This window comes from Falco peregrinus, chromosome 6, assembly GCF_023634155.1.
Source record: "Falco peregrinus isolate bFalPer1 chromosome 6, bFalPer1.pri, whole genome shotgun sequence".
NCBI classification, from domain to species: domain Eukaryota; kingdom Metazoa; phylum Chordata; class Aves; order Falconiformes; family Falconidae; genus Falco; species Falco peregrinus.
The window spans coordinates 35,256,423-35,270,836 of record NC_073726.1 but is presented as its reverse complement, the minus strand read 5'-3'; the positions used below and the strand labels follow the sequence as shown (position 1 = coordinate 35,270,836).

At 40.0% G+C, this 14,414-nt stretch overlaps 1 protein-coding gene across 1 annotated transcript in view; it reads left to right on the top strand.

Moving 5' to 3' along the window:
* Positions 1–14,414, top strand: part of TRHDE (thyrotropin releasing hormone degrading enzyme) — a 214,214-nt gene that overhangs the window by 5,465 nt on the left and 194,335 nt on the right. The window contains exon 2 of the mRNA XM_005242046.3: positions 1,806–2,079. Coding sequence (XP_005242103.2) covers positions 1,806–2,079 — 274 coding nt within the window. The remainder of the gene's footprint in view (positions 1–1,805; positions 2,080–14,414) is intronic.

Below are 14,414 nucleotides of genomic sequence, written 5' to 3'. Positions count from 1 at the left end.
GTAATCCATGTTTTATAATGAGACAAGAAAAATGCGCTATGATGAATTTCTTCAATAAATACTAGCCAAATAAGACTTTTTATTTTAGGCAAAAGGCCAATGTTAACTGTTTCAGTGGTGGAAAAATTTTTCAGGTCTTTAAAAAACTAGCCTTATTTGAAAGAGGTGATAATTTCACTGGAAAATATCTATCTAGGTCTATCACGTGTGGATGCACTATAGCAAGATAAAAGTGTAACATTTCAAGAAGTTTTTCTTCTTTGTTTTTTTTTTTTTTTATAAAATGAGGCTCCAGAATTTGTATAAAACCCAAGATGTTTTAGAAAAAAATTAATTAGATACTTTATTTTCTTATTATGGGCTACCTATTTTTTCTCCCTTGGCATTAAGAGAGTATCATAATGCAGAATAATGATTATAGACTGATTAATATAGGTGCCACCATTTTCATTATATCAAATCTATCCTCCCACCTTCTTCCCTCAGAGGAATAACAGATGATTAGTCAACCGCTAAAATTCTGATAAATTTTTACCTGGTATCTGAAATCACATAGTTATTTCCACTGACGGAACCTTGGAAAGTGAGACATGAATCAATACCACTCAAAAAGCCTACATATGCGCTACCTTTACAGTTACCTAGTTGGCTTATAGTAATTTTCTCATCCTGCATACCTCCAGAAAATATCCTTATCAAGCTCCATAATGCAGGCTTTTAAGTGTGGCTTCTTGTTTTGCGTAGAGATCGTTGCCACATGGGTTTTCTCCAGGTGTGTAAATACAAGTCTTACCCAGGAAGCTTCCTATTCTCTATCTGGATTAAAATCTCTTTAGTTCCAAAGAAAACAGTTACAGATTTTATTGTTGAACTAAACTCTTCCCATTCTGTACAGTGGCATAATAAATATCTTTTCTTCCTTCAGATATCTTTTCATAATTTGAGCCATTAACTGAGAACATTGATTTGTTGTCTATAAAGTACGCCAGAAAAAAGCACATGTAGAAGATGGGTGAACTACTCTGTGCTTGTTTAATCATTTGCTTGTATTTGGAGTCCTTATCTGGAGATATTAAAAACCCACCTGGATGCGATCCTTTACAGTCTGCTATATGTGAATGTGCTTTAACAGGGCAGTTGGGCTAGATGGTCTCCAGAGGTCACTTCCAACCCCAAACATTCTATGATCCTGTAATTCTGCAAAGCTCACAGGACGGTTTTTTGGACTTGTATGGTCACAGCAGTTTTGTGTAATACTGTGTCTCAGACCTACATGCAGCTGGTAGGGAAGTAATCAGCAGTGGAAAACAGTGACCCTCTTGAGTGTACTATGTGACCGTAAGTTGTCATACCCAAAGGAAGGCAAAGTGCCCTGTCGATGTCTCAGGGCAGAGTGAACTCCCTGAAGGCTGTTGAAATCCTCTTTTGAACAGAGGGCTGTGATTGTTTTACACTGTGTAACCGATATTGGCTAACTTGTTTCACATACTGATGAACAAAAGTGCTAGAACCTGGAGTTTGATTCAAGGCCAGGGATTGTTTATTTAACATCTAACTGATGTTAAACGGTTGTGTCTGCAAATTTGTAGGAAATTTGTAGACTATTACTTTGTATCAATTGCATAGTCATACAGGTAGCAAGAGTGATAAAGCAGTGTTCCCACACTGCACACTTTGTACAGTTTGGGGTTTTTTCAACCTTTAAACCGCAGTAGTCAAGCAATGTCTTATTTGGTACATCTGTGAATCAAGTGCTGTGCGCAGTCAGTAATTGCTTTCTTTTTTTTTGTTTGCTTCTTTTCTAGGTTTCTTGGTGTTACGCAGTTTTCTCCTACTCATGCCAGAAAAGCCTTTCCTTGCTTTGATGAGCCCATCTACAAGGCCACTTTCAAAATCAGCATCAGGCATCAAGCAACTTACTTATCTTTGTCCAACATGCCGGTTGAAACTTCTGTTTTTGAAGAAGATGGATGGGTTACCGATCATTTTTCACAGACCCCTCTCATGTCCACATATTACCTAGCTTGGGCAGTATGCAATTTTACATACCGGGAAACTGTCACCAAGAGTGGAGTAGTTGTAAGTATTTCTTATGCTGTATGAAATACATTTCATTATTTTGAAAACCCTCACTTTTTGTAATGGAGCATAGCATCGAGTACTTAAAGTATTTCCTTGATGAGCATTCCTAAAATTTGCCAGTTTATTCAATGATAGTGTGCATTGTTTGGGACCTTTTCTGAAGGTTTGTCTAAAATTTTTGGGTTTTTCTGATGATTTTTGTAACTAGTTAGCTTAGTAAGTGTGGGTATCTGATGAAATTTTAAGCTTTTAAATATGCTATTTCATTTCAGTTCCATTTTCTTGGGAAGTTTTCTCTTGTTTTTCCTGTAGCCTTTTTAATACCAGTGTTCGTGAGACTATTTATTAAAAGAAAGCAGTAATACTGGCAGGGTTTCCAGTCTCCTTTCAGTACTGGCATGCCCCTTGGCATGCTGTGTGCTAGCTCAGGAGGCTGATAAAGTAATTTTTATCTTAGATCTCTTTCTCAGGAGCAGGACTTTACAACCTGTCAGCTTCCTGTTGTTGATGGAAGCACTAACTTTCTGGAACTGTCGTTTCCAAATACGGCATGGTTCCAGGAGTTACGCCATGAAAAAAACAGAGAAAATCCTTTATTTATGTCAGTTTTGGTTTTGTTTACAAACATCAAGCTCAGAACTATATAACAAGCCAAACGTACATGAGAAATGCTGTCAGCTTAACAGGATATTTCATGGCATCATCATCTTAATTTTTCAGGTGAACATACAGAGAAACCCTTCCTTCATAGTTACTGTGAGTAACAAAACAGAGCTAGTTCTGGAAGCAGAGGGCTAGGTGGCAGCTTAAGCTGGGTGCCTAAGCAAAGTGGGTGTTTACCTTATACTTCTGCAAATGTTGTATGATTTTGTGCTCTAGCCTGGGGGCATGGGAAGGACTGCATCCCTGCCTTCCATGGCTGATCAGGTCAGGAAACGTCTCCATAACCGCTTTTAGCTAGCCTGAGCGTTGATCTGCTGTGGAGGTAGCTGATCCCACTTTCTCTGAGCCAAAGGTATTCTTTGCCTTCCTTGTGCCAGCTTTCAGCTCTGTATAGCCGTATGATCTGACTGAAAACTGACCTGAACAAATAAATGAGAGTGTGGTAAGTTTTCAACTAGATCAGTTCTGATCCAGCGCTTTATGTGACTGCCAGAGCCCTGGTATGAATTCAAGGCTGTGCTGATGGAAGGTGGAACCAGGATGGCCCTCCGCATTGGCGACCCTCGTTTAGGCTGTGCTGAAGTGATCAGGAAATAAGTCTTGGTTTTATCACTCCAACAGCTGGGTAAGGGTCTGACACTGGGGGCCCTTCACTCCTCTCCAGCCCTTCAGTACCATGGCCAGCAGACTATGACGTTACCCTCTGGCCCCATGAAGGAGAGGAGGAGGAAGCGTGGCTAGGAAGTGATTCTCTGAGGTGCTTTAACCTGAGTGTGAGGATATGGGAACTGCTGAGGCCATGCTTGCAGTCTTCGTGGTTACTTGTGATGGCAGAAAGCCTTTGGGTTTGTGGGGTTGTTGGTTTTTTTTCCTGTTGTTTTTTTTTTTTTTTTTTTCTGTTAGTTCAGTGAGTTCACTTAGAAAAGGATCTCACAAGTGCCAAGGCAAAGAAGTAAGGAGGGAGAAGTTGATGCCTGGTTCTTAGTGTTGATACCAGCAGATTAATTATCTGTAGAAGAGGGATTGCTGTTGGGATAAGGAATTGGTTGCCTCTGGCTGTTGTAATAGTCATAGAGTTATATAGATGGTTGGGGTTGGAAGGGATCTTAAAGATCATCTAGTTCCACCCCCCCTGCTATGGGCAGGGATGCCCTCCACTAGACCAGGTTGCTCAAAGCCCCATCCAACCCTGCCTTGAACACTTCCAGGGATGGGGCATCTGTGACTTCTCTGGGCATCCTGTTCCCAGTTCCTGTGTCTCACCACCCACACTGTGAAGAATGTCTAATGTAAATCTACCCTCTTTCAGTTTAATACTGTTACCACTTGTCCTATCACTACACTGTCTGATAAAAAGGAGTGTTCACTGGCCCAGTAGAACAGGATGAGGTATCAGGCCATCTCTTACTCCCTATCAACCACTACTGAAACAGACTTTTGTCTGTGTAGGAGTTGAGGATTTTTTGTAATATACTCCACCTGCTGAAGGATTTAATCTTAAGGTAAGAATGGCCTGGTATTTTTCAGCTTTAGAAAACACTGGTTACTTGAGATTCTCCTGTAAGTGTAATAAGACTGAAGTTTTTGGTGTATGCTGTAGTAGAGAGGTCTTGTGCTCCTTGTGCTCTAATACAGTGTAATGTGTGCAGGTTTGTCCTCTTATCTCACTTTGAAATGTCCTAGACTCATCTGAGAAACAGCTGCAAGCAGTTCAGCTTCCAACATCAGTGTAAGCAAGTACATGAAACGGGCAGGATGGACCTTCAGGACCATTAATTTGAAAGATACAGCCCACTCAACTAATTTTCTTGTAGAGCTTGTATCCTGCAGACTTTTGCTGCTTGAGTATGTTTGATACCCTGAAGACAGAGGCACACTCGTGTCTTATAGGCAATATTTGGTAACTTTCTGCTGTTCTTGTGTTTGGAAAAACTGTTCTAAAGACTTTGGGTTTAACAGGAATCTGAAGAGAAAATCCAAGTATTAATGTGTTAAGAATTTGTGGCTACTAGAGCCTGACAGTTACCTTGAGTCTGTTGGTTCAGCATATGTAGGACATACATACGTATACTGCACTAGCTTGACAGTGCCACTGTACAGAACTTTGCCAACAGTTATGCAAATTACTACATAATCTTCATAAAGATTTGAAGACCAAAAGCCTGCATAGATTGAGATAGTCTCTTATCCCATAAAATTGGTTAGTGTAGAGTTTTAGCTCTTTTTTTATAATGCCTCTATCACAAAGGTATATTAATGCCCAGGAATACCAAAATAGTTTACACTGAGTTATTGGTTAAATACATCTTGCTGTTTTTCAGTCCATTTGTGATCTGATCTTCTTTAATTGTTGTGCAGTTTTTGTTGAAAGATAATCATTTAAGGCATGAACTCACAGCAAAGACTTCAGTTCAGAGCTATGTTCATTCAGATGAATTGCTGAGGTGTTCCAGCTTTTTGAGGTGTTTTATTTTATTTTTTTTATTGCCATGCCAGGTGTTCATGGACACTACTGGGTGAATTCGAAATTATCCGAATTCTGGCACATGCAATTTTAAACTTCTTTGTTTCCTGCAAAGCCACTTTTTCACTAAAATTGAGTTGCTTACATATCCATGGCAGTGAACATAAATGTATGGCAGAAGCAAGTTTGCTTCTAAAAATCAATCAACATTCAGGAAAATTAACAAACCTCCATATTGAAACATCTTGATCGGCCATTTCTTGCATGGGGGAATATTTCTTCAGTTAATGCGATGTATATTTTATTTATTTTGTAGACATGTAGAGAAACACCTAAAAGACTTCAGGTAGCATATACTTTTGCTTTTGTTTTGGCACTTTCATGAACCTGATTTTGGTTCACAAAACATTTTGGGATGAGAGGGCTGTCCTTTCAAATTTTGACAGCATACTAATGATAAAATCTCACCTCTCTTCCAGCTGACCGGTCTTAAAGTGCTATGGCCGAGGGTAGGTAAACTCCCCAAGCAACAGAAGAAACCGTGAGATTAAAAAACTTAAAAATGGTTAAGTGTTAGCTGTTCAGTTTTTCTTAAAGAATGTCATTGACCTCAAAATTCATTTTAACCTAAGTGTAAGATTCAAATACAAATCAAGTTATAAATAGAAACTGACTTTTGGAAAGCCTAAGTAGCCAATCAAAATTGTAATTTTGATATATCCTGTATAATTCTTGCAGACATGAAGATGTTCTATATTTCATATACTAAAATTAATTTTGGAAAGGGGAATTAAGACAAGCAGTGCTTTTCTATCAGCACAGCCCAGTTGATGTGAATCATTAGCAGAGTTCTTCAGTCCACGTGGGTTTCATCAGAATCCCTTCCAGAACAGGTAATTTGAAAGCAAAGTTGACATTTTATATGCATTACAGGTACATAATGTGTTGTTCAGATCCATTTGGGATTACAGGAAATCACTGCCAACGGCTTTTGCCTTTGGGCAGGGGCTTGATTCCTGCAGCAAGAGCTGTGGTGCAGTCATCTATGCTGCTGTGGACTAGGGAGCATCATAGGTCTACCATGGTGCTGCCTGAGGTAATGCTGTATTGAGGGAGCAGGGGATGCCCTTACAAGCAGGCTTAGCTGATCTTTGTATGGCTCTAGCAGTTGTACCAGCTGTAGTTGGTGAAAATCACGGGATCTGTGTACTGTCATCTTTGCACAGTGCAATAATGCAGAAAACTCCACTTACCTTCACATGCTTGCTTCCTTCAACTTGTATGTTGTGTTTCCTCATCATACCTCTTAGGTATGTTCTTTGTCAGTAATTCTTAAAAGCAAAATATATTTGGCTGGATTGTAATGCCTGTCGCATCATTATCTGTGCTTTCAATCCACCAGGCCTTTTTCTACTATTGTTACTTTATTTTTGCCCTGTCTGGATTCATTTTTACTGTACTTCTATTCCCCAAATCCTCTGTTTCTCATTGCTTTGTCAGGTTGACATGAAAACTCACTATATCCTGCATGCCTTCTCACTGTCTCATATGTTATTTTCATTCCTTTTTTTCCCTGCTAGTTGTTTCTCTTTTCCGCTAGTGGAAGGAGTGAGCACTCGGCGACAAAGCACAGTGTATCAGCAGAGATGAATGCATTGCTGGAAAGAGATGTTTCAGGGAGATTCATCTTCTACCATTCTTGTCTTTTGCTGTGGATGGATTGTGGAGATAGGTATGGAAATAAAGTGCCAACTGGCAGCTTTAAAGTGTTTGGCTCTTATCAGGGGAGTATCTGCTAAAAAGAAAAAAAGAAAGTGCATGGAAGTGACAGGAGTCAGGTGGAATTGCGAGAGCAGGGCTCAGAAGAGCAAGTGCAGTCAGCACCAGAGCAGATGGGAGTGAGCAGCAGTGAAAGGAAGTGGCTATCTGGCTGGATGGTGGTGAGTGGGAGGAGGAATGCTGATGGAAGGCAGTGCTGAAAGAATTTTGCATAGTCTCACTTATGCTACTGCTGTTCCTGTTCCAGAATGGTTGCAGCATATGTTGCAGGGCTGGCAGCATGGGGGCCTGACCACAGCTTGGTCAGCTGCTCAGGGTAGGACTTCTCTGGCTGGTTGAATCTGTGCATGTTACACTTTTGAAGAGACCTCTACAACTGCGTATGTCTTGGTTCAGTGATATTAAATGTTACTGTAGAGTCATCAGTGCCAAGTGATTTGTCATGATGCAGAGAAAGACCTTGAGGCTAAGAAAGATCTTACGAGAAGAGTCATACCACAATAAGGCCAACTTTTATTGCACTGCTGTTTTGTTTTTACTTTATCTAAGATGTAATTAGAGATCACAAGCTCCTGGTTTCTAAAGATCTTAATTCAATACTTTACAGTACAGTTAAGTCTTATCCTGAGCAATGAGGAGGAGCTGTAATTATTGTTTTCATAGCGCTCTCTGGCTTGCAGAGAGCCTGCATGAATGTCCCAGCACTGAATTCTCTTAGGCTCACTCAGTTTGGCTCAGCGTCACAAGAAAAGATAGAGTGGTTTCAAAAATGGGATCTGTATGTGCAGTATACACAGTGCAGTATATGTGCAGTCATAGTGGCTTGATTCTGCACAAGTGAAAAATCTTTTTTGCCCAGGAAGGGCTAGTGGACAGTTGCATAAAGCAGACTGTCAGCAGAATCAGCCTGTGTCCAACAGCTCATGTTAGTTTAGGTCCAGCACTATGGGACTATATTTTTATACTTGTCCTTAGGACAAGATGACTGGAGGTGTAGTGTAGTGCTTTTAGGACTCCATGAGATGCTGGAGAGCTGGGCTGGGCATTCCCTCATCTGCAGTGCAGTGATCAGTCTGAGAAGACTGAAGAGCTGACTTGAATATTCTGAGTAACTTTTTCCCCAGTGGGTTCTGCCATTTTTTCCTTGTGAGAAAAAACCAAAACCATCAGTTCTCTCTAAAATAAGTCTGCACTTATTGTGCAGTTCCACCTGTAGCTTTTAGAAAATTATTCTGTATTTGAAAAATGTATTAATATCTTTATGTAGTAGCAGTTATGACCTCAAGACCAGACATTTTATGTCAGTTAATGACTACCTGGGTTAAAGGCCTGAGGCTCTTCCTTGGGCCCTCTCTTCAGCTGCTGGTTATTAACTGCCAGCAAAGTCTCTCCATCAGTTATTATTTATTAATCAGTATTGAAGCAATTATACACCAGATGATTCTTTGTGGGTGAGCAAATTAGTTACAGCAGAACGATTTAGCTATCAAAAGTAGAATTAGTCCTCAATTAAAATGTGGCTTTCTTCCTCTGCAACCTGAATTTAGTCCAGCTCCAGAGCTGAGCTCTACTTTCTAAGTGCCCCCATACTTGAAATGTAACTTTTGTTAGCCCATCAGTTACCACTGGGAGGCCACGTGTGTATCTGATAAACAGATAGCAGCTAATGCAGGAAGCTCACCAGACGTATTTCTGAAGTCTGGTGCGATGCAGACTTACAACATTTAATTTTAAGATGTCCTGGATTGCTGCTCTCATAGTGATACAATGATATCCATTCATTTTTGATCTTCATTACAAATTTCCCACTCTTGCCTTCTCCAAAATGGCTTTCATCAAACAAAACACAATGCATGTTACAAAGAATGTGTTGAGAGATATGCAGTTACATCGAGCTAGAAAAGCACATACACTTATGAATGTAGATAGGTGTGTTTGTGCTTTCTTTTGCTTGTATGAAATCTTCTCTGTAGTAGCAGTAGAAAGGCTGGTTCTACAAGTACCTTTTACTCAGTTCAGTGCTTACTGCTGTGAATGGTTTTAGTTAAGTGGGAAACTGTAATTTAATGTAAATCATTAATAATCCAAAGAAATCACAGCTTTCTCAGATTCACCACATCAATATTTGTTTAGCCATTCTGTTTCAGGTTTGTATATTGAAAATGACTTCTAGTTTATTAATTTTTAAATACTATAGCTACAAACTATGCCACAAACAAACAAAACCCTATGTGATCAGCATGCATGCTAAACTGAATATGCCAGGGAATCTGTTAAAAAAATAAATTGCAAACTTGCAATCCCTTGTTATTGATTTCTGGTTGAATTTGCAAGTTGAATGCACTAGGAAAACACTGTACATGTGTTGTGCTTACTCTTCTAAAAAATGCTTTCCATCAGCACTTGTAGTACATGCAGTATTCAAATGTGGTATTTGTTTTATTAACGTAAACTCCCAGCTGCACTCTGCAAATAACATTATTGAATTGAAAGACACGTTTTGGGGAACATCGTTTTGTTTCAGTTTTGGTTAGGAAGATCACCTGTAGGTATCTGGTGGCAGTGGTGTACTTAAGTTTGTATGTAGTAGCAAGAAGACTGTTGAAAAGCACAATACAGTTCATTAGTTTGTGGGTTTATGGCTTGCCTGCTATAACAGAGAACAGAGAGAGAGGCAGCATGTGTGATTCCTGGTCTGATGGTTGTCAGAACAGCATTCTAATTGCAATTCTGTACTTTCAAGAGCAGTTCAGCCTTTAGTTGCTTCATCTGGGGTCTCTTCTGGCTAATGAGAAGAAAGGTCTGAGACTCTTAGTACTTTCCATTACTTCCTGCCATTTGCTCAGTGGAGAATAGTGTGAAGTCCTTGTAGTTCCTCCCATTTCCTACATTACAGGCAGGGGAAGGAGGGAGATGGAATAGGCAAGACTCTTACATCCTTTTCCCTTCATGTGCTAATGAGCATATGCTTAGTAATACGTGCTATGACAATATAACTCATAGTGAAGGCTGAACACTTGAGCTGTGCTCTGCTTTCTGTACGACATTCTTTCATGTCTCCTTATGCCTCATGTTCTGCTGTCACATTTGACTTCATTAAGTTATTTGTTAAATCTCCGTCCTTGGCATCAACATGAATTCTGCTTTCTGACATCCAAGGAAGTAGCAAGACTCCATTAACATGTTTCCATAAGAGCTCTTGCTATAAAAAAAAAAAAAATAAAATAAATGAAGTGCTGAATAATCTGTAGGAGGTATCTCGTTCCAGGACAATATAAAGGTGAACATTCCTGCACCAGCCTGAACATCTGTCAGTCAAACCAGTGTTACACTGTATACCTACCATAGTAACTGTGCTCTGTGCAGTGAAAATGGATTACTGAGGCAGGTGGCTTAGTTGACATCTAGTTGAGTGACAGATACTGTATTCGTGCGGGAGGAGAGTGATGTGTAATTTTATTATTTATAGACCAGTCTCTCCTCCAGGGTTCAGGTAAGTTTTAATCATATTTTTCATACAGGAACAAAGAATTTAGCTTATTTTTTCCCACTTTTTATAGCCAGTGGTGGGAAAGTAACCACTCATTTCAGAGGTTCGCAACTGTTGCCAGTCCAACCCCTCCTTTTCAGACAGTCAGGTGTCTGTGACATTCACCCTTTTAGGCTTGCCTGTACCTGATCTTTTTTTTTTGTGTTGGAAAACCTGCACAAATGCCATCTTATTTTTGCCTTTGTCCCAGTATTTTGTTCCATGGAGTAGATGAAAGGCTCTATGGTTTGTGGTGTTATCCCCATTTGTACTAGTAAAGGAACTAGTCTTTTTGATTTCTCTATGAAGGTGTCTGTAGGGTTACCAAGACTATTTCATTCTTCCAGTGGGATACTTTCACACTTCAGGTACCTCTTCTGAAGACTTTTTTTTTTTTTTTTTTTATCGGGTGCCAGAATGGCACAGCTTCATGGTGTAAATGTGCTTTTCCAGGGTACAGGCTGGCTTCACATGTCCTTCCCTGCTACTCTCCGAGGGTGTAATTTGCACAGGGAAAACTGCAGCTGTGGGAATAGCCAGGGTGGCTCTCAACCATCTTGCAGATGGTGGTCTCATTCTTGAGTTTATTCCATCTTGTAGCAGGCTGCTGCAACTGCTCAGCCGCTTTAGCCTGGCATGCGGCTCCATTGCCTGGCACCCCCCTGGGGCAGTGGGGTGGGGACAGGTGGCAGAGAACCAGCTGCATTGGCCTGGTTCCACTAAAACGGTACCCCTAGGAGATTCTCTGCGGTTCCTGTCTGGCAGCTTTCTGGCTGATGCGTGCTGTTGAGACATAGCAAGAGCAGCCAGAGATGAGAACCGAGCCTGTTATCTTCTTATTTGCAACAGCATAATTTGAAAGCAGATTATGTTTCTCTTTGGAGGATAAATGACCTAAAGTGTATTAACAAAAGTTATCCTGCAGTGGATTATCCTGAAAAATATTTAGCGATGCGTTTTGTTTCACAGCATGCAGTGGAGCTGTGTGGCAGTGAGGAACAGAACAAGAAGACTTAATACTTCATTTATTTGAAATGCCTGCAGTGGGGGAGGGGATAAGAAGCTAAAGGTGGCTATTAACATTCACTGGGGGCACCTCTGGGGGTACCCCCACTTTCTTCCCTCTCACCCTTCCTTCCCCTAGAGCAGTGGATAGTTTGGTAGTCACAGCAGCTTGGAACCCCAATTAAGAGTTCAGATCCTCAGTGCAGCAAGCAGTACCTTAGTTAATAAAGATAAAAGAAGAAGGGAATAAAAGGTGGAGGAGGAAGAAGGGAAGTGGATTCCTATGGATTAATTTCAAAGAAAGAAGTGTACCTACCAAATCTTTTGCATACCACATATGTGTTTCTTGTAATTCTCCAGTCCTCTGACTAAATAAATCACACTCTGTGGTTGAACAACAGTACATAATGCTATGCTTTGCTTTACTGAAAAGTGTTCCTATATGTATAAAAAATTATAATGCTGTTCTGGAATAAGTTCATTGTTACCTTTTAAATACCATGGGGAAAAAAGTTGTGGGGTTTTTTTTTTTTTATTTATACCTGGTGAGAAAGTTTGATAGTTTTTAGTCTGACCCAGGTAATTCAAAGAGAAGCCCAAATCTGTATGTGGCAATGTCAATGAGTGATAAAATGTGTTGCTTCATTTAAAGTCATAAACATATTTTTGGCTACTGCTGTGTCGGAGAAGACATAAGCTTCCTCCCCTACCCCAGAGTAAAGGAATAACTATCCTGGTTTTACTGAAGTTTTGCGAACTGGATTCAGGTGATGGAAAATGAGTGCTGCCCAGACTTGGCTTCTCTTCATTATCCTTAGCAACTCCGTATGTTTAAAGTATGTTAAATATGCAGTGCCTAGAGTAAGAGAGGAGTGATCACAGAGAATATCTGATACATTTCAGTCCACAGTACTTCTATTATATCATCTTTCTGTGATAAGCACCAGTAAAGGTAGTAGTAGCATTCTGCCCTTGTTTGGAAGCCTCCTATCGTCCCAAGCTCAAGTTGTATTCATGCAAATATTTGTCCATCTACCTGCACAGAGAGTATGCATCTGTGATGCATGTAATGTGTATGTTTGCCTTTGTGCCTGAATTTCAAAACTCTTGATTTTGGTTCCTGTTGGGAAAGAAATATGTATTATTTCCTCTCTATTCCTTTTGTTTCATATGGAGTAAATAGCAGGGGTTTCTTCTGGAACCTGGGACCTTCCTCAGTTTGAGGTTTAGTTGGGGTTCTCCATGTGGCTGTGATTCTTAGTATGGTTTATTGTTATCTACTGTTTTACTCACAAAATGTGGAGTGGTGTTGCCTTTCAATGTTCAAAAAAACCCAAACACAGAAGGTTATACTTTTAATTTCCTTGGTGCTGTTTAATGTTTATTCTTGAGCCAAACCCATTTGGTTTGAACTGGAAATTTAGGCAGTTAATGTGAGCAATTCTAAAATCCCATTGCAGTCACCCTTTGACCCTGACTTTAAAAAAGTTTTAATATGCAGAGGATTAAGAAATAGAGTAAAATCTAGTAAGTTTTCTACTTAAAAATATTACATCTGTTGTGGAAAGGGCTAACAATGAATATGTGAAGTTAATAGGCCCCAAGATAGCAGAAAGGTGAATGCAGTGGGAATATGATATCTTGGTGTAGAAAAAGAAAGTTTGAAACTTTTCCTTGGTCTCTGTATTACTTGGCTTGTGATGATCCACAGAGAACCGATCATTCAGAGTTGCCATGGGAAGTATTGTAGAATTTGTCTGCCAAGTTAAGTTACATTAGCTTCTGGCCATAGGAAATGTGAGGCATACAGAGGAGATACGCTGGTAGCTTAGAGTTAAGAACCTAGTGCAAACCTTTTCATAACACTGTTGTGGAACGCATGAAGAGGCTTGAGAAAGTGGAAGGGGATGAAGACAGCCACCTCTCAGAAAGCTTGGGTCTCCTTGCTGTGAAACAACTTTGAAATGCCTAACTAGGTTGTATGTGAGAGCTGCTTGATCAGCGGAAAAAGTTCGGTGAAAGCATAATTTAGGTATGGAAATGAAGATTTGTAATTTGCATGGTTACAATAGGGCACATTATAACATTTGATTTTACTACAAAATACTTTGATGAACCACACATGACTAGGAATGATTATACCACCATGAAGTATTGTAAGGATAAAAAGGATCAGTGAATCATAGTGCAGCTGGTGGTGTAGAGTTGCCTGGTTTCATAGTTCCTGTTAATCAGAGGTTGATGGCTAAGGAGAAGTATCCTGAGTACTGTTTTTTACGTACATATGTGCTTTAGCAGCATTTAAATTATTTAAATGGATTTAATTATATAGTCTGTTCCCTAATTGAACTCGCCGGTACAATGATACCTTGCAGTACCTATGTCAGGAAGTCCAGAAGAGAACAAAACTGATTTCCTTGCAGAATCTATCTGCTCTGGAAGATGCTTACTTTCAAATGCAGAGATTTACGGATGCTGAGGTGCTTTAATGAAGTTAAACTGCTGTAACAATCACAATAAACACAAATGGAAGTGCTTTTCTGTATTTACTGAGCTCTGTCACCTGTACTTGGACAAGCTCCCCCCTACCCTACCAACTTTTAACCACAGATTTTCATATCTTTTTCTTCTTCAGTGGCTGCTTTGTGGCATCTAGTCACTTCAGACTTGCTGTCTTTCAGGTCCAAGGACTTCTGTGTTGTTTGTTCAGCAGACCAAGTTCAAATAATGTTGCTGAACTGCAGGGTGCAGTTTAGCATTGTATGTAATGCAGTGTAGCTGAGAGTTCCTACTGAACAGAGTTGTTCCCTCCCTGCCCTCACCTGCACACTTTTACTGTATCATTTCGGTTCGATCTAGTGATCTCTGGCTAAACAGTGAGCCTGTTCACTG